General features: G+C 27.2%; 5 protein-coding genes across 5 annotated transcripts; 2 read left to right on the forward strand and 3 right to left on the reverse strand.

The window, feature by feature from the left end:
* Positions 1-1313: 1313 nt before the first annotated feature.
* Positions 1314-3165, reverse strand: SRAE_0000041200 (Homeobox domain and Zinc finger, LIM-type domain and Homeodomain-like-containing protein; the record flags this gene model as incomplete). Its single annotated transcript, XM_024646300.1, has 4 exons — positions 1314-2076; positions 2797-2931; positions 2981-3056; positions 3105-3165. The coding sequence occupies 4 exons, from the start codon at positions 3163-3165 to the stop codon at positions 1314-1316; spliced, it is 1035 nt and encodes a 344-aa protein (XP_024500495.1).
* Positions 3166-5085: 1920 nt separating this feature from the next.
* On the reverse strand, positions 5086-10536 carry SRAE_0000041300 (DNA-directed RNA polymerase III subunit RPC1; the record flags this gene model as incomplete). The annotated part of the gene is made up of 3 exons (XM_024646301.1): positions 5086-5679; positions 5723-10411; positions 10453-10536. The coding sequence occupies 3 exons, from the start codon at positions 10534-10536 to the stop codon at positions 5086-5088; spliced, it is 5367 nt and encodes a 1788-aa protein (XP_024500496.1).
* Positions 10537-12105: 1569 nt separating this feature from the next.
* On the forward strand, positions 12106-14235 carry SRAE_0000041400 (CRIB domain and Protein kinase domain and Serine/threonine-/dual specificity protein kinase,catalytic domain and Protein kinase-like domain-containing protein; the record flags this gene model as incomplete). The annotated part of the gene is made up of 3 exons (XM_024646302.1): positions 12106-12214; positions 12269-12340; positions 12386-14235. 3 exons carry the CDS (start codon positions 12106-12108, stop codon positions 14233-14235), a joined length of 2031 nt encoding a protein of 676 aa, XP_024500497.1.
* A 246-nt stretch (positions 14236-14481) lies between these two features.
* SRAE_0000041500 (Hydroxyacyl-coenzyme A dehydrogenase,mitochondrial) lies at positions 14482-15408 on the reverse strand (the record flags this gene model as incomplete). Its single annotated transcript, XM_024646303.1, has 1 exon — positions 14482-15408. One exon carries the CDS (start codon positions 15406-15408, stop codon positions 14482-14484), a length of 927 nt encoding a protein of 308 aa, XP_024500498.1.
* A 686-nt stretch (positions 15409-16094) lies between these two features.
* On the forward strand, positions 16095-21217 carry SRAE_0000041600 (26S proteasome non-ATPase regulatory subunit 1; the record flags this gene model as incomplete). Its single annotated transcript, XM_024646304.1, has 6 exons — positions 16095-16152; positions 16198-18004; positions 19999-20113; positions 20163-20345; positions 20393-20599; positions 20654-21217. 6 exons carry the CDS (start codon positions 16095-16097, stop codon positions 21215-21217), a joined length of 2934 nt encoding a protein of 977 aa, XP_024500499.1.
* Positions 21218-21672: the final 455 nt, after the last annotated feature.

The raw sequence follows: 21672 nt of genomic DNA on the forward strand, positions 1-21672 counted from the left end.
AAAAAATTAAGACAAGCAATGATAAACCTTGCAGGGAAAAAGATCGATTTGGTATATTGTTTAAACAATGGAATGACAATTCTTTATCGTTCATAAAATAAAATCATTAAAAGAGGGTATTGAGTTAGAAGTAGAAAAATGATAAATAAGTTTGTATACAATTATTAGGTACTTTTCACTTTTGGTAAGGCCATTTTTTTTGTTGATAAAAATATGTAAATAGATTTTTGTTTATTATTTTCATGATTTCAATGTCAATTTTAATAATTCTTTGAAATAATTTTTATTAGTTTTTGACTTTGGTATTTTTTTTTAATTTTTGATGAAATATATTTTATTAAACCATAAAAAAAATAGTCATTATAAGTGATCTTTTAAAATAAAAATATATTTTAGAAAAAGTTTTTTATAACATTTATAAATATAAAAAAATTAGCATAATGATAAGAAATATCATTTTTAAAAATTTATAATATTTTTACATTATTTCATAATAACAAAAAATGATTGGAAAAATGAAATATATGTAGAAAAGAAAAGTTTGAAATATTTTGAAATAAAGGTTGTAGAAATCAGATTCCTTGAACTGTAAAAAAAAAGTTTAAGAACAGTATATTACAATATGACAAAAGAATCTTAATTCTGAAATCTTTTAAAATAAAACTATTAAAGTTTAAAATTAAATTTCAAAAATATATAAAATGATAAAAAAAGAGATACAGATAATGAAAAATACAATATCTAAAATGGTTTAAGCTGTATGATGATCTAAATATGACATCTGAAAAATTAAAAGTTAAAAAATTTCTTTAAATAAAGATAGTAAAAAATCTGATTTTTATAGAAAGATAGAAATAAGTTTGAAACACATGAAAATGAATATTCAGAAATGAATACGATTTTTTGAAGGCAGTTATAAAAATGCAATAAAGTAAAATATTAAACAAATGTTTCCTACTTCCAATAATAAAAATTTGAATCTTAATGAAAAAAATTTGAATAATCATTTTAGAAATAACAATATTAATATTCTAATTTAAGATTGATGTTGAGATATGATCCATAAATCGGTTTTAAAAAGATTATTTACTATAAATAATTTTGGAACCTTTAAATTTAAAAATAAAAAAAAAGTTCATCTTTGTAGTGAAAAAAGTTTTTGTTTATGATACATGGTAATTTAGAGTAAATTATTTTTATATATTATAAAATATCTCATTCATTGAAATAGAAATTTAAAATATTACATTGATGGCATATTATAATTCAATGTAAAACTATTTGGTAAATTAATTTAAGATTCTATTAATAACTTAAAAATCAAAATAAGTGTTATGCATACTATATAGTTTTGCTATTGGATAATCGTGATTTGATTCAACAGATTTTCCCTTATTATCATCTATAAGGTCATCATCTGAATCATTATCATCTGATTTATATGATGGACTGGAGGAATTTCTTTCATCAATCTTTCCAGTTGAATCATTTCCCATTTCTGTATCAATTAGATTATCACTACTTCCACCATCATGTTTCTTTTTAATTTTTTTTATTTTAGCTCTTTGATTTTGAAACCATACTTGAACTACTCGAACAGATAAACCTGTTTCTTTAGCTAACTGTTCACGAACTTTTCTACATGGTTTAGCACTTTTTTCAAAAGCAATTTTAAATGCTTTTCTTTGTTGATTATTTAATATAGTCCTTGGTCGTTTTGAACCTTTTCCATTAGAATCAATCATTTCATTACAATAAAATGGTAAAGAATGATGTGGAATATAAAGATCTATGTCAATATTATTACTTGGTATTCCATAACCTAATGAAATTCCAGCTGTTTGTATTTGTGGCTTCATATATTTTGTTGTTAAAGGGCATCCCATAATTGTTGTATAATCCATAGAACAAACAACTTCACCTTCCAGAAGATGAATAATTTCACCTTTTTCCATAATTCTTTGACAATAAATGCATGTAAGACATTGAGGATGATAATGATCACTATTTATTCGTTGTACATAATCAGAAGCATTTAAATTAATTTGACAACGTTTACATTTTTTAGTAAAAAATCTTAAAATAAGAATATAAATATAGTTGAAAAAAAAAAATTTTTTTTTTTCATGATAGTCCCTTTCTCAAACTCATCTTAAGCAAACAAATTATCATTATTTGCTTCACTTTTCATTTTATTGCACATTTAATAAAATAAAGAAAACTAAACTATTTCTCTATGGCACATTAATATAATATATAATCTTGTGTTGTTTCATCTGGTAGATACGATAAAACATTTTCTATATTTACGTTTACACAATCAAAATTATTATATTTGTTTAACTGAAAATTGTCTTTGATGATGATTGTAAAATTTTTATGTTTGGAAGCCACATTTTAATATTGAAAGCAAATAAGAATTTTATAAAATAAGGAATACTTACAATAAATTAAAAATTAATTAATAACTTTTAATGACTATAAAAATTAAGACTATAATATCTTTAAAATTTATATTCATAATTTTGCACAAATGTATCCTTATAAAATAAATAATAATTTTTAATATCTTTAAATATAAAAATTAAAAATTTTAATATTGTAAATATTAAATCTTTCCAAAAGATGAAGAACCACTTGAATATCTATTTCAAGTATTTATAATGACACATGATTTTACTATACCTCTCCTGATAATCATTTAAGTCTCTAATTTATTAAGAGTTGTTATACATGCAATAAAATGGGATAAACTTCTTTTAATATGTATTTTAATATAATTTTGTAAAAGCTTACATAATATAATCATCTTTACAGTATATCTGTCCATGAATAAAAAAACATGTTAATGAATCAGAAAGATTTTTTTGGCATTTTGAACAACTAAGACAATTATTATGATAATATAAATTATCAATCATACAACAAAATCTTAAAATAGATAATATAAAATAATATTAACAAATATATATTTACTTACTTATCAATTATTTCAAAGTTACATATTTGACATTTCTCCTTATTAATATTAACTTTTTTTAATTCCGTTATATTTTCTTTAAAAAAAAAAAAGTAAAAAAAAAATTATTAATATGAAAACAAACCTTTAGAATCATTATTATTTTCTATAATTTTAATGAAACTTTCTTCTTTTTTTTCAGACATAGAAAATAGATGGAAAGAACTTTGAAAGTTAGTTGAAAAATTTATATTCATAATAGAAGTTAAATGTATTTATCGAGTCTTGAAAAGCTATAAAAGATGGTAAACATTACTTATTCAAAATTTTTCTTAACTATACTACTGTAACATTAGCCATGCCCATTTTATATTATAAGCAAATGACAGCCGCCTCTTATAATGATATTGGCATAATAGATAAAAAGAAATACTTTTCTTTTTCAATTGGCTTTTAGTAATATTAGTAAGGAAGTCATGTTATGTAATTGAATGTCATGATGAAGATTAAACTAGGTACAAGAGAAGTATTTTTTACTTCAAAAAAATTCAAGTGGTCTATTTCCAGCTGCATCAAATTATTTGCAAACCTCTTTGGCAGTTGTAATTGAAATTTGCCATGTGTAAATTTGACAGTATCAGTGACAGATAATGTTTTTCATTTGACAATAAATGAGACAAAAATTGCTCATCATTTATGTATTAATACAATATATTTCATCTTTTATCAAATAATATTGTTAATCATGTTAAATTTGAAATTGAAAATAAAATAAACCATTTTTTTAATTTAGTCTTAATTAAAGTAAACTTTTTAAAAATTTATATTTCTAGACTTTTTTAAATAAAAAAAATATTTCCATCAATATTAGTTAGTTTTGATAGACGCTTTTTTCTATTAAAAATTTAAATTTTAAAAAATTAAAGATTATGAAAAATATATTCACATTCTTTAACTTTATTTCTAATTTTCTAAATTTTATTAACATGAAAAAGATCTCCAAGATTAACAAGAATTATTATTTATCAACAATTTTTGTAAAAAAAAAAGAAAAATTTTAATACTTTAAAATTATAAATAAAAATTTGAATAAAATTACAAATGTATTTATTAAAATTTTCTAAAATTATACAACAAAATTTTTACTTATTTATATATTAAATTTTAACAACCATTTCTGGAACAATTATTTGAGAACATAATTAATATAAAAATATATATTGATAGATTTAAAAAAAGTGGTAACAATACTTGTAATATTGATATAGATAGTTAATTATATTTTAAAAATGTATAATAAAATAGTTTTGAAATATTCATAAGAGTTGAAGTATATGTAATACAAAATATTTTATCAGTGTATAATGAATTAAAACAGTATACTGTTTACTACATTTTAATATTATTTTTATTAAATCTGCCGCTAGAATATTTTTTTTAGCCTCATGAATTTATCCCCTAGACAAAACATATATATATTTATTTAAGCAGTAGTGTAGCAATTAGCAAAGAACTTATGAAAATTTTTTTTGACCCAAAGAATGATATATTTTATTTATAAAAATAATTAATTATGTTCTATTCTTATTGTCAAATAAAATTATTTAGATAAATTGTTTTAATTTAAGAAACAATTTTTAAGAATAATAATATAAAAAATAGTACATTGAAAAAAAAATTCATATTATTCAAATTTTTTTTTTTATATTTAATTTATGAAATTAGGAACGAATATAAAGGCGGAAGTTACTTAAGTGATATATTAATCAAAAACAAGGATAAAAAAAATTGTTTCAAAATAGCTATTTATAAACCAATAAAAATATAAAAAAAAATTTACCTTTTATCATAAAAAAAAATGATAAAAATAATATAAAGTTTATTCATATAATTCAAATTACAAGTTATGACTTTATTTCCATCAAAATTAAAAACAATTTAAAAAAAAAAGATAATGAAATATTTAATAAAAACAATAATAATCGTTTAAAATGAAATAAGTGGTATTATTTTAATATGAAAAAAAAGAGATTAAAAATACAGTTATTCTTGATAATTAAAAATATATAATGAACACTTTGCCTTATTTATCTGTATTACATAGCATTAAAAAACAAAATCATACATTAATACATATCATCTTTCTTTTTCATCATAGGTGAATAACTTGGACTTGTAGGTGAGTACATAGGTGAAGCTCCTCCAGGACTATATGATGGTGATGAAGGTGAATAAGTTGGACTTGTAGGGCTATATGCAGGTGATGTTCCACCAGGACTATAAATTGGTGAAGATGGTGAATAACTTGGACTGGTAGGACTATAAGCTGGTGATGTACCACCAGGACTATATGCAGGAGATGATGGAGAATAACTTGGTGAAGTTGGTGAATAACTGGGACTCGTTGGGCTATAGGCTGGTGATGTACCTCCAGGACTATAAGCTGGTGATGATGGCGAATAACTTGGAGATGTTGGAGAGTAACTTGGAGATGTAGGTGAATAACTTGGAGAAGTTGGAGAATAACTTGGAGATGTTGGTGAGTAACTTGGAGAAGTTGGAGAATAACTTGGAGATGTTGGAGAGTAACTTGGAGAAGTTGGTGAATAACTTGGAGATGTTGGAGAGTAACTTGGAGAAGTTGGTGAATAACTTGGAGATGTTGGTGAATACATTGGTGATATTCCACCAGGACTGTAACTTGGTGAAGTTGGTGAATACTAAAAATGTTATAATTAAAATATGGAGACTTTTAAAACTTACACTTGGACTTGTCGGAGAATAATTTGGAGAAGCAGGACTATAACCTCCTGAACCTATTCCATCTTCATATTTTGGTGATAATGCTCCTCCTGGACTCATGCCACCAACTGGAGAAAATCCACCTGATCCATAATCACCACCATAACTAGGACTAAATCCACTATCAGAAGTTGAAGGTGAAAATCCAGCACCACCAGGTGTCATTCCACCACTACCATGTGGTGACCAAGCAGCACCTCCTTCCCATCCTGGAGTAACTCCACTATTCCATGGTGTTTGTTGTGGAGATTGTGCATAAGTTGATGGTGACATAACAGAACTACCAGCAAAGTATGTATCACCCCCAATCATAATATTTGATTGAATTTCCATACCAAGTTTACATTTTTCACTATCTAAAACAAGATCAAAACATCCTGTTCCTGCTCTTGCTAATTGTCCCAACATAATATTTTCAGATACACCTTTAACAGGATCACATTCAGCATGAATAGAAGCTTCCATCAAAATATCAACTGTCTCTTCAAATGAGCAACGCATAAGAGCACCAACTTCCTGTCTATTAATTCCATGACGTGTGATAGCCATTAAATGTCCTTTTGCTGTCATTACATCACAAAGTAACGCCAAATGTCTATAATTGACATAAGATCCATCAAATGATATTACATTATTCATTTCACGCTCAATAGCTTTACGAACAGCTTCTATTCCAAGTACTTGGAAAATCTCACAAATGTCATTAGATGTTGTTCTAGTTGCATCAATGTTTTCTTCTGAAAGTACACGTTGAAGAGCAGTACCATCAGTTTCAAGAATCCATTCACTAATTTTTTGGAATCCACCTTCAGGTGTCAATATAACTCGTTTTTTGTCATCTGTTGTTGGTTTATGCATATATACTTTTGAAATAACATCAATTCCTTGTAATGATAAATCTGTCAATAAATTATGTTCAATATATCTTAATAAAATTTCATCAGACATTTGTCCACTATCTTCACTTTCAGAACTACTACCTTTAATAATTCTAATACGAACAACAAGTTGATCAGCGTTATCATCAGAATATATAATATCGAGATCATCACCAAAACCAGCATTAATTTTACTAGCTACCATTTCCATTGTTAATTTGTTATCAGTCATTTTCCTACTATCCAATTCTAAACGAAGTACCCAAGGATTACAATTGGTTGTATCTTTTTCATTAATATCATAAAATACAGGAACCCAATCTCTATCAGCTTCAACAACAGTGTCCTTTGGATCAGGATCATAATGAATTGATGTGTTAGCAGTAACTTTTTTCAAATTTGTATGTTCAAGTTTACAAAGAACATCCTTAGCACACTCTGCATCTTTTGCAGCTGCACCTTTAAGAAATACTGTTAATGAAGGAGTTTTGGGATTTTTCGATACATTAATAATTTCCTTAAGACGAGGTACACCTAATGTTACGTTTTTAGCAGATACACCAGCATAATGGAAAGTATTCAATGTCATTTGAGTTGCAGGTTCACCAAGAGATTGTGCAGCTAAAGCTCCAACCATTTCACCTGGTTGAATAATTGCCTGATTAAAACGAGATTCTATTTCACCAATAACCCAATCAAAAGCAGATTGACTAAGTCTATGTTCTTCAGCAACCTTTCGAGAACATAAAACAGATCTAATAAGTGATGAAATTAAAATAGTGGCATTATGTTGAGCTTGTTTAGATATTGAATCTTCACCTTGAACAATAACAAGTTTATTACATAGTGTTTTAACTTTATTAATAACTGTAATTGGTGACAAATCAGTTGGTTCATTAACATCAACATGAAATATCTTTTTAGCATTCCAAATAAGACGATCCAAATTAACTGGTAATACAACTTTAGAATCACCTGTTGGAAAGATTTTTCTTAAAACTTCACGATCTTTTTCTAGTGTAGCAAATTCTTCTTCTATCAATCTTACTGCTTCTGTTGAAGATGTAATATCAGAAATGACATTTTCAGTATACCATTTATTTATCATTCTTTCATTACCAACATCTAACTTAAATCTCTTTTTAAATTCTATGTTAGTTGGTTTAATAGTTGGAAGATTTTGATTTTCTACCCATTCTCCAGCAAGACCATCCTCACCATAACGTAATTGAACCATTTGACCAATTGAGTTTCTTACAGTTCCATCATAATTAACCATTACACTTTCCATAGCTTTTATCAATCTACGTTGAATGTAACCCGTTTCAGCGGTTTTGACAGCAGTATCAATAAGACCTTCTCTACCTCCCATAGCATGGAAGAAAAATTCAGCAGGTGTTAAACCAGCAAGATATGAATTTTCTACAAAACCTTTAGATTCTGGTCCATAATCATCTTTGAAGAAATGTGGTAAACTACGATGTCTAAAACCAAATGGAATACGTTTACCTTCAACGTTCTGCTGTCCTACACAAGCAATAACCTGTGAAATATTAATTTTAGAACCTTTTGAACCGGAAACGACCATAGATTTAAGATTATTAAATTCCGTTAAAGAACGTTGTGCTTCACCACCAGTTCTATCACGAGCATCATTCAAAATACGATTAACCTGATTTTCAAATGTTTGTCTTAAAGAATTACCTGGAGTTGGTTGTAACTCATCATTGTGAGCTTTTTCAATAACTTCTAAGACTTCTCTTTTTGCATTTCTAATAGTATTTTGAATATTATGATATGTAACTTTATCAGCAATTGTATCACCTATACCAATTGTATGTCCTATTCCAATAAGCCATGCATTGATAACTGTTTGAATGTGTGAATAAAAATGAGCTGCTACTTCATGACCAAGTTCCATAACAACTACATGAATAAGATTTCCAGCTGATTTACCAACTGTTTTTGAACAAATAATTCCAGAGAGTAATTCTCCATTTTCAATTAATACTTTAGTATCACCAGGAGATATCCATTTATATGGTCCATTATCTTCTTCATCAGGATGTGTTGAATGAGTACGAAGACAATTTACTTGTCCAGGAATAATTAATGAAAATAATTGTTTTCCTGTCCATAATGGTTTTGGTTTAATTATAGCAGGTTGAGGAATTTTACCATCCCATGATGGTAAAAACATCAATAAATCCATCATTTTTTCATGATCAATAAATACATCTCTTTTAGTCATCATTCTAACAGCACAAAGTGTATCTTGGACAATACCCATAACAGGTTTATTAGCCTGTGGAGTAATTAATTGTCTTGGTACAAGAGCAATTTCAGCAATTTCTGCTCTAGTTTCTAAAGATTGAGGTAAATGAAGATTCATTTCATCACCATCAAAATCAGCATTATAAGGAGTTGTTACAGAAAGATTCATACGAAATGTTGACCAAGGTAAAACTTTAACTCTATGCCCCATCATACTCATTTTGTGAAGTGTTGGTTGACGATTAAAAACAATAATATCACCATCAGTCATATGTCTTTCGACTTTAAAACCTGGTTGCAAATGTAAATCAGCAGCTCTTGGATGATATCTTAAGTCAATTCTTGTTCCATTCTCACGAATAATATATTTTGCACCAGGATATTGAGAATCACCTCTATTTACCAATTCTTGTAATTTATCAATATTAAAAGGTGTAACAATCTCAGGAAATGTCATATTTTGAGCAATTGTTCTTGGAACACCAACAGTATCAAGTGGTAAATTTGGATCTGGTGTAATAACTGTACGAGCAGAAAAATCAACACGTTTACCCATCAAATTTCCACGAATACGACCTTCTTTACCTTTCAACCTTTGTTTGATAGACTTTAATGGACGCCCAGATTTTTGTGTAGCAGCAGCAATACCAGGAATAGAGTTATCAACAAAAGTAGCAACATGATATTGAAGTAATTTAATATCTTCTTCAATTACATGTCTAGCAGCACCAGTTTGTTCACTTTTTTTTAATTGATTGTTAGTTTTAATAATATCAGATAATTTATGTGTGAGATCATCTTGATTTCTTGCTGATCCAAAAGTAACAACTGCTGGACGAACACAGAGTGGAGGAACAGGCAAAACTGAAACAATCATCCATTCAGGTCTTGCAAAACGTGGATTTAAACCCAGAACAGAACAATCTTCATCTGGAATTTCTGCTAATATAGACATAGCTTTTTCTGCAGTAAAAGGTATCTTTCTTTCTTCTTTATCATCGTTTAATTTCTTCCATTCAGCCCAAATTTCGAGACCAGTTCTTCGATAATTAGGTTGATACCTACCACATGATACTCTTCTGTCTCCGCGTGTTACTTCACCTTCTTCACCTTTTACTAACGAGTCTGAAGCAGCACATACATTTTTTGCTTTACATAACTCATATATAATTGTTAGTCTATTTCTAAAACTATTTTTTGTTTTTTCTAATCTTTCCTGAGCAACTGGATCATTAGGATCAATGAGAAGCATGCCACAATAATAACAAACACATCTACAAATTTTCAATACTTTTGTAAGATAACCAATATGAAAAACAGGTTTTGCCAATTCAATATGGGCAAAATGACCAGGGCATTCAATCATGGATCCAGCACATGTCATACATCGTCCTCTTTTATCAATAACACCTTGACGAGGATCCATAAGTCCACCCTGTTTAGGTTTACCATTATCGTAAATTTCGGGATGTTCTATTTCACAAACAGACATATTCCGCTATAAACGATAATTTATTAAATTTAACTAAATCTACTTACAATTTCCTGAGGAGATAAAACACCAAATTGAACTCGTTTGACATCCCGAAGTGGAGCTCGAAAATCAACACCTATGAGAGTCATATCCGATAGATTCTAAAAAAAAAATAAATATTAACATTTTCACAACTATATGACAAATGAAAAAAAGTTACGAAATATTAACATGTAAAATTTTATTATAATTTAGTTTCTTGAAAAATTAGTTTATTATATAATTAAAATGATGTTGATACAATATTTACAAAGTAAGATAAAAGAACAAAGTTAAATTTCATAAGAACACAATATAACGGTATTGTAATAATGCAGTAAAAAAACTCCGCAAATACACAATTCTTCTGTGTAGAATTATAATTGGAATTATGTATAAGCGATCTTGTGTGGAAATGTGTATGTTAAAACGTGTCTTGTATATAGGAGGTTCTTTAGTTGATCAGTTTTTCTTTTTGATTGTAAACTGTTATAGATAACCTAGATTAAATTTTGATAGGAGATTATTATAACATTGGCAATTGCAGTCTAATGCTATATGTGTAGTATATTTATTTTAATTGTATGAAGGAAATGTTATTATTTCTTTATTTTCTATTTAAAGTACTTCATTATTATATTTTTATATTAATTTGATTTACCATTAATTTTATGGATAATTAATTTTACTAGGCAAATAAAAATACAAAAAAATGTATTTTTTTTTTAAAATATAAACGAGTTAACACCAAAAACTTTATCTAATATTATTATATATTTAAAAGTAATCTTTTATTTTTATATATTTATCATTATATAAAATTACCTTGAATAGATAATTTATTTTTATTTGTTTTATCGAATTATTACTATTTTTTTTATATATAAAAAAAATTTCTTTTATGTATCTGTAGAACATGGTTAAATATATCCGCAAATTATTTATTATACATATGTTTATGTTCGTTTTTATCCTCTTACTTGTCATTTCTACGTAATTCAATTCTTCTCTATCTCTAATCATCATTAAATGGTGAAGGTTCTCTAGCCACAATAATAATAATAAATATATATCAACGGACGTTTATCTACAAATTTTATAAAATCACCACACAGTATATTATTAAATTTTCATTGGAACGTCGTTATTCGGCTAGTATTGTCTTTCTTATAAGATAGGTATAATAATAATAATAATCAGATAAGTTGTAACAACCAGTAAATTATTTGGAAGTAATATTTTTACTACTTATTGATGAATTTACTAGCAGTTGTTCATCTAATAAATATTTCTTATTCTTCTAGGTAAAAGTTTTTGTTGAAAATTTACTCTAATGTTTTGTAAAGGACATGTATTTTTAATGAGTAATATAATTTATTTTATCAATAGTGAAAATATAATACACTGATAAAATGAAAATTCATCTATTAAATTTTAATATAATTATTATTTGGTTTATAGTGGTAGATTTTTTGTAACTTTTATTTAATTGTTTTGAAGTACAATTAAATAAAAGGTTAGTGAAACATTGGGTGCATTCCGAGTCATATTATATTTAAATTATTACTTGTGTGTGTCATTACTTAAATATGTTTTACTTTTATTGATGTATAAATAATTTGTAGAAATATTTGTAAAAAAAAAATTTATTTTTTTATTTTTAGTACATAAAAAACCAAATGTATTCGAATTATACAAGTTTTGGAAATTCAAATACAAATGGTAGTAATAATTCAAATATACATCATAGATTTATTGATGTTAAAGATTATCAATCAAACAAAGATGGTATGATTATGTTAAATGGTGGAATGAGTAAAAGTGACAATTTTACATTTTCAGGATCAAGCAATACTTCATTAAAAAATAGTGGTAGTAGTAAAAGTAAATTAAAAGCATTTGTGGCAGGAAAAAGTAAGTTTTATAATAAATAATATTTTTTTCTTATAATTATTTTAGAATCAAAAGCAAAAGATAAAATTTCAGATAAACCTATTATTTCATTACCATCCAATTTTGAACATACTGTTCATGTTGGTTATGATCCTAGTACTGGTGAGTTTACTGGAATGCCACAACACTGGGCAATTTTGTTGCAAAATTCTCAAATTTCAAAACAAGAACAACAACAAAATCCACAAGCAGTTTTAGATGCACTAAAATATTATACACAAAAAGACAATAGTACACAGAAGTGGCTTCGTTTTGATGACAATCAATATGATAATTTTCGGGATAGCTCAACAGTATCTCCAAGTTCTAGTTATACGCAATTTAATTATACTTCAAAAACTGAACCTGTACATAAAAAATCTTTACCTATTACACCATCATCACCTTTTATGAATAAAAGTTTTAATAGTGGTTATAAAATTCAAAATAGTTCAAGCATTGGTTATTCTAGTTCAAATGGAATGGAATCAAGTTTGCAAAAACAGCCAAATTATTCAACATTATCTTCATGCCATAATTTTAAAATATCAAATAATTGTAGTCTTCCTCCTAATTATCAACAAAAATCTACATTGTCATCATACAATGTTAATTCATCATTAACAAATTTACAAAATCAAAAATTGACTAATACTTTTGATAATATGTCTATTAAAAAAAAAGATTCATTTTCTGTTAGTTCTAATTCATCGGTTAGTGAATGTGATGCATCACTAGTGACGGGTGGAAAAGGAGATTTATCATCAACACCCACAAATACATCAATGACTTCTAAATTATCATTTCTTAATAATGATAATAGTAGACCACCTCCACCAATTCCAGAAAGGCCACCAAGAACTCTTTCAATATACACAAAACCAAAAGATGATGATGAAAAAAATCCTTCTAATGTAACAGTTTCTGGTGGTTTTGGTAAAGATACTAAAAGAGAAGTTTCACAAAGGAAAAAAAAACTTAGTGATGCTGAGGTATTAGCACGTCTTAGATCAATTGTTACAATAGGAAATCCTGATAGAAGGTATCAAAAGGTAGATAAAATTGGAAGTGGTGCATCGGGATCTGTTTATACGGCAATTGAAATTAGTACAGGTGCTGAAGTTGCTATAAAAGAAATGAATTTATCACAACAACCAAAGAAAGATTTAATTATAAATGAAATTTTAGTAATGCGGGAAAATAAACACCCAAATATTGTAAATTATTTAGACAGTTATTTAGTCGGTGATGATCTTTGGGTTATAATGGAATATTTAGCTGGTGGAAGTTTGACGGACGTTGTTACAGAATGTCAAATGGAAGAAGGCATGATTGCTGGTGTGTGTAGAGAAGTTTTACAAGCATTAGAATTTTTACATTCTAGACATGTTATTCATAGAGATATAAAATCAGATAATATTTTATTAGGTATGGATGGTTCTGTTAAATTGACTGATTTTGGTTTTTGTGCTCAGATTTCACCAGAACAAAATAAAAGAACAACTATGGTAGGTACACCTTATTGGATGGCACCTGAAGTAGTCACAAGAAAACAGTATGGACCTTCTGTTGATTGTTGGTCTTTGGGAATTATGGCTATTGAGATGGTTGAAGGTGAACCTCCATATTTAAATGAAAATCCTTTAAGAGCAATTTATCTTATAGCCACTAATGGAAAACCTGATTTTCCATCACGCGAATCTTTATCACTTCCTTTTAGAGATTTTATTGATAGAGCATTAGAAGTTAATGTTGATAAAAGATACTCAGCAAGTGAATTGTTAAAACACAATTTTTTAAAATGCGCACAACCATTAAGTGGTTTGCAGTATCTTATTGTAGCAGCAAAAAGGAGCATTGCTGCTTCAAATGGATAAATAGAATTAACATTTTAATCATATATTCACATGAAAATACCTTGTTAACATACTTACAACCAATTTACTTAAAATACTGTACAGTGATTATTATTTGTATTGTAAAAAAAATGTTTAATTATTTAATAAATTCTCTAAGTTTGTTTTGTTGTAAAATACTTTAAAATATAAAAACAATAAAAATTAACTATGTAAATATGTTAAAACTTTATTTTGTGTAAAAAAAATAAGAATAGTAAATATTATCTAATAAGTATAAAAACCTTTTCCAGTTTTTCTTCCTAAATTTCCTTCAGAAACAAGTTTGTTTAGTAAAGGAGATGCTTTAAATGATGGTTCATTTGGATATTTTTTAATCCAACCATCCATAATAAATTTTGCTGTGTCCAAACCAACATAATCAATTAATTCAAATGGACCCATTGGATATCCTGCACCAAGTTTCATTGCAATATCAATATCTTCCTTAGAAGCATCTCCACGTTCATACATCTCAATAGCTTGAAACATATATGGAACAAGTAATCTATTGACAATAAATCCAGGAGTATCTTTACATTTAACAGTACTTTTACCAATCTTTTTACCAAATTCAAGTAAAGCATCCATTGTTTCTTGTGAAGTTTGTGGAGTTCTTACAACTTCTAATAATTTCATAACTGGAACTGGATTAAAAAAATGAAGTCCACCAAAATTTTGTTTATTTTTCAAATTTTCCCCTATATCAGAAAGACATAATGAAGAAGTATTTGTTGTAATAATAGTATCACTTTTAGCTACTTCTTCAATATCCTTAAATAAATTTTGTTTAACACTTAAATTTTCAACAATAGCTTCAATGACAAGATCAGTATCAGTGACAGCCTTTTTCATATCTGTTGTATATTTAATATTATTTAATGTACCCATAACAAAAGCATTTTTCTCATCGCTATTATCACCAAACTTTTTTTTTGCTACACGATCAATAGACTTTGAAATGATTGTTTTAGCTTTTTCTAGTGCTTTTTCATCTTTATCAACGAGAGTTACATTCATATTAACTTGAGCAGAAACTTGGGCTATTCCAGATCCCATTAAACCAGAACCAATAATGGTAACTTTTTTAACGTCTTTCATAAGATTCAATTTAGTAGTTGAAATAGAACGGGTGAATAATTTAGATAGTAACATACTGCCGTCAAATAAGGATAGATAATAGTCACGCAAATGTAAATAGACAAATGTATCAAGTAATTTATGCGACAATTATAGTGACCTTTAAAAATATAAATTTGATAAGAAAAATATAGACAACTTCTTCTGCTAGTTATGATATTAAAATCGGTTACGTGTCAATTTGTAATTGGATATTATTTACCAGTATTATTGTTCTCTTTCATTAATTTTAATATTATTTATATAAATTAAATATATTTTTTGTTAAAAATATGTGGTAGAAATAAATATTTTTAACAAATAAATATATTTAACACATATTTTAAGTTTAATTTTTATTTAGATAACGACAAAAAGAAGATTAAAAAAATATCATTATAATAAAAAAATTGTGTAAGACACTTACTACTAATATGTATAAAAAATTAGCAAAAAAAAACTATACAATGATTTTATTTTTATCTTTTACAAATATTTTCATATTAATAATAAAAACATATAAATTAAAATAATACCATTTTAAAAAGTATTTGCCAATATTATTAATGTATTTATGAAAAAAGACATTAAAAACCAATTTATCCTACAACGATTGTTTTGATGTTCATTTTGATGACATTCAAATTTTCCCAGCACACGGAATATAAAAACCATTTCGATTTAAAAAGAAATTAACCTTCTATTTCGTTATATCTAACAAAATGACTCTTTATCTTTTGGAACAATGGAAGGCTCATGATTATCAGTTACAAGATGCATGTAAGTTTTTAAATAATTTTTACTTTACACAAGATATTATTTTAGCATCTTTTATGCTTGCATTAGAAAGTGATCATTTCTCAAATCAAGACAAAGAACTTATTGTAACCGCTTTTGATGATTGGGATGCACTTACTCCTACCTGGTTTGAAGTTGCCAATTATTTAAAAAGTATTGAAAAACTTGCTGATGACAAAGATTTTAGTGAAAGAAGACGCGCAGCGTTATTATCTTCAAAAGTTGCTTATTGCTTAGGTGATTATGATATTGCTTTAGAATTTGCTTTAAAAGCTGAAAATACATTTGTATTGACTCCTCGCAAACCATCGATTCAAAATGGTCCACAAGATGAGCAATATATAAATAAAGTTGTTGAGCAAGCTCTTGATACATATAAAAATTTAAGGTCAAAGGGACAAATTGTTAAGAATGACTTAGAAAATCTTGTAAATAGAATTTTTGAAACAAATCTAAAGAAAAAAGAGTACAACTTTGTTATTGGTTTAGCATTGGAAACAAAAAGATTAGATATGATTGAAACTTCTGTAAAAAATGCTGAAGATAGACAAGGTGTTCTTTCTGATACAGTTAGAAAAGTTGTTGAAGTTGATATTGATGTTACATTCAGAGGTCTTGTTCTTGATCTTCTCTTTAATATGTTTTCAACAATGGCTGAACCTGATTTTAGTTCAATGTGTCAATGTCTCTTAAAACTTGAAAAACCTTCTGCAGTTGGAGATATTCTTACACGTCTTTGCAAGACTGAAGATGGTACACTTCTTTCTTATCAAATTGGTTTTGATTTATATGAAAATGCTTCTCAACAATTTATTCATTCAATAGTTAAAGCATTAACAGAAGAAACATGCAATATCAATGAAGATGGAACTGTTGCTTGTACAAAAGTTTCAATACCTGAAGAAAAATTAACGAAATTGTTGGCAATTTTAAAAGGAACTGAAACAATTAAACATCATATGCAATTTCTTATTAAAAATAATCATACTGATATGCTTATTTTGAAACATATGAAAGAATCAGTAAGAGCTTCAACAATTCACAATGCTGTTGTTATGGCTAACGGTATTATGCATCTCGGAACCACTTGTGATGATTTTCTTCGTGATAATTTAGAATGGATTTCAAAAGCAATAAATTGGAATAAATTTAATGCAGTTGCTTCATTGGGATTAATTCATAAAGGACATGAAGAACGTGCTAAAAAACTTCTTGAACCATATTTACCAAAAGGTGAAACTGATCAGTTTGGATTTAAAGAAGGTGGTTCTTTATATGCTTATGGTTTGATTCATGCAAATCATGGTAATCCTGAAGTTACCAAATTTTTACTTGATGAATTGAAAAATGGAAAAACTGCTCCTGTTCGTCATGGTGCTGCTTTAGCCATTGGATTAGCTTGTTTAGCATCACATGATATGGAAGTTTATGGAGCTCTCAGGGATGTCCTTCTTTTTGATGATGCCGTAGCTGGAGAAGCTGCAGGCACAGCTATGGGTTTAATAATGTGTGGAAGTCTTAATAAAACTTGTTTTAATGAAATGGTACTTTATGCTCAGGAGACACAACACGATAAAATCCAACGTGGATTAAGGAATGGTATTGCACTTATGGCTTATGGAAGAGCGGAAGAGGCTGACCAATGGATTGATGAATTGTTAGAACAGAAATCTAATGCTATTTTACGTCAAACTGGTGTTTGTGCATTAGCTTTAGCATATGCTGGAACTTCAAAAGCAACTATGGTCAGAAAATTATTGGCAAAAGTTGCCTCAGATCCAAACCAAGATGTTAAAAGATTTGCTGTTATCGCAATTGGATTTGTTTTATGCAAGTAAGTTTATTTTCAAACATATATTTACAATATTTAATAATTACACAAGTGTCCTACAAGTACACTTTTTTTTTTAATATTTATTATTACCATCATACAGATGATTTTTCTATTGACAATTATATTGACTGTCGTAAATCATTTAATCGTGTTTGTTTGCACTGACATCGTAGTGTTCTTATAAATGTTTCGCGAAATTTTTTATTGAAAATTGTATATATAATTGGGTTAATAATAGATGAACAATATCCTAACCATAGAAACAATGTTTCTACCCATTGTGGTGGCTCGCATATTTTTCCGCAAAATCCAGCTAAAAAGTTGTTTGCAAAAAAAGGAGTCCAACATATAAAAAAACAGGAAAAAACTATAGATAAAACTCTTGTTGCTTTTTGTTCTGAGTCAACGCTATTACTACGTGGTAAAACAGAATATCGTTTTATAAGGTGCCTACTTAACGTTCTAGAATATGAAGATTAAATTACCTTAGTATAACTACATCTTTCAATACCTCATAATTATAGTTGTCCGTATGTCTGTAGAAGATTTACCAAGTGATATTAATGTTTCATCATTATCTATAAGTGGTTTAAGTTCTTTTGAAATTTTGTATTCATTTCTTTTTTGACTTTCTATATTTTGTTCACCAACTTTCTTTTTTTCTTTTCGTCTATGGATTGTTCTTCTTAGCCCTGTATTATTCTTACCTGTTGATTCAAATATGGCAGAAAGTTTTTGTTTGCTTAAAAGGGAGGTTGTCCTTAAATATGCTAATAACATAACAATAAATGGTATAAGAAAAATTAATGTCGATCCATAAACCATAAATAAACGATTATTAATGGCACATGTTGAGTTTGATAGTATATTAGTATTATCCCATAAAGCTAAAGCTACAATTGGGCCTGTAATAATAGCAGTAATTACCCATACAGATGATATTTTAAGTATAATAGTAGTCTTTCTTCGATTTCTGGTACTTAATGGTTTACTTATTCCTATATAACGATCCAATGAAATTGTAGTCATATGTACAATACTCGCACTACACAGAAATACATCTGCATAAACATATATTAAACAAATTGGAAAATTCCAATTCCATGAACCTATATTTAAAAAATAACATGGGAAATGGTATTTTTATACTGAAATTGTTCATAGATTAGTTGGAACTTACCATCAGATACTTCAATTATAATACTAAATGGCATAACAATAACACAGACTAGTAGGTCCGCAATAGCTAATGAAAATAAAAAATAATTAGTCACATTATGAAGATGTTTATTTAACGCAATTGCAATACAAACCAAAATATTTCCTATTAGTCCACTCACACATAAAACAGGTAATAAGAATAGAGCTAAAATATTTAGTCGAGGATGAACAGATAAAGTCATATTCTTCTATTTCATCTAAAATTAAATAATTTTTATTACTGTTCTTATTTGTTATTGAAAAAAAAGGACTCATTTTATTTACATTTTCTTATCTACCGTTATTGTTTAAAAAATAAGTTAATTTAAAGATAGACTTTTAAAAATTACATAGTGGTTAAATAAAGTGACATTTGTTTCACATATGCCGAATTAATAATATATATTAAATGACATCAGTTATTAAATAGATTTTTTTTATAATATTTTTATCGCCAACAAATCCCAACATGAAATAGTAGTTGGGTGTGGAAGAGCTGTTTATAAAAGCAAAAGAATAAAGAAGCGACAGGACGAGTGTGAAAGGTACACTGAATATAAATATCTTAAGAAGCTATCTAGTTTGTATATGTATTGTAATAAGAATATCCTAATCATGGTTGCGCGACGCCTCTATACATTTTAACTAAGTTAACTAAAATCATACCTTCGAAATAATTTTTTATCTTACTACTATTAAGTATGTGAATTAAATATAAAGTTAAAATTTAAATTTTTTTTTTCTTATATTAAAAAATATTTGCAATTATATATTTATTTTTTTATTTTTTTTAGCGATCCTGAACAATGTATCTCATACACAAGTATGTTGGTAGAGCATTTCAATGGTAATGTTAGATATGGAGCTGCTGTCGCATTAGGTATTGCATGTGCTGGATCTGGATATAAAGTAAGCATTTATTTATAATAAAAAATAAAAATATAATGAAACCTTTTAGGAAGCCATTGCTTTATTAGAACCACTAACACAAGCTAAAGAAAATTATGTTAGACAAGGGGCTTTAATTGCATTGTCGTTTATTTTAATTCAACAAACAGAAGGAACATGTTCAAAGGTTGTTGATTATCGTAAAATGCTCACTAAAATTATACCAGAGAAAACTGAGGATCCTATAGCTAGAGTATGAATTGAAATTTAATTGCAGCTTATTTAAATGTTTATTTTTAGTTTGGAGCTATTATTGCTCAAGGCATTTTGGATGCTGGTGGCCGTAATGTAACAATTTCTTTAAAAAATAAGAATGGACATCCGGATATGCAGAGTATAGTTGGAACATTTGTTTTCTTACAGCATTGGTATTGGCATTCGTACGTTCACTTTTCATCTCTTATATTCCGTCCAACATGTTTGATTGGCCTTAACAAAGATCTTCAGGTAACTTTATATAAATAGTAGAATATTTAATATATGTTTTAAAATAATATTTAGATGCCAAAGACAGAATTCCGATGTAATGCGAAAATGTCAACTTATGCATACCCGCCACCAACTACTGAAAAGAAAAAAGATGATTTAGAAAAAGTTGAAACAGCTATTTTATCTATCACATCAAAGAAAAAGCCTGGTGTATGTCAACTTCTAAAAACAATAAAGGCTGAGGAAAGTGGAAGTAAAAATATTGAATCGGAAAAAATGGATACTGAAACAGGCACAAAAACTGAAGCCAGTAATAGTAAAGATTTAGATGTTAAGGACAATAAAGAAAGTGATAAAAAAGAAATTGAATCTCCAACTCATAACATTCAAAATCCTGGACGCGTAGTTCGTCTTCAATTAAAAACATTGACAATCGGTGATAATACACGTTATAAGCCTGTTAAGTCTATTACTAACGGAGGAATAATCTTACTTAAGGATCGTAAGCCAACTGAAATTGAGGAAATTGTACCACTTGTTGAAGCAGGCGGAGTTACTGATACATCGGACGGTGGAAATTCTAATGAAGAAGCCAAGCCACACTCAACATTTGAAATTGACTTAAACAAATATTAAGTAAAATAAATATACAATTTTTTTATTCTAATTATATTTATTGAAAATTTTTAACCTATAATTGGTCAAGTAAATTAGTATGTCATTTTATTTGTCATATTTTTTTTCTATTATATTTTTGATTATCATAGTAACATTAATAAAATAATACAAAGTTTATTTTATAAAAAAGATTAAAAATGTAGAAAAAAATATTTATAATGTAATTTTAAATCTGTGTTGGATCAATAAATAAGAAGTTATTTAGAAATTTTTTTTACTCTGAGGTATAAATTAAAGTAGGAGGAATTAAGTGTTATAATATGTATACATTCACCATAATACTTTTTCCTAGTAAACAGTGCACTTTATTTTTTCTGTAAAAACTATTTCATGACTATGTGAAAAAAAGTTGTTTTTTAATAATATAAAATATTTCAACTTTTTTATTGAAAAACGTAATAACTTTTACAATT

The sequence above is a fragment of the Strongyloides ratti genome, scaffold srae_scaffold0000002 (assembly GCF_001040885.1).
Source record: "Strongyloides ratti genome assembly S_ratti_ED321, scaffold srae_scaffold0000002".
Lineage (NCBI taxonomy): Eukaryota > Metazoa > Nematoda > Chromadorea > Rhabditida > Strongyloididae > Strongyloides > Strongyloides ratti.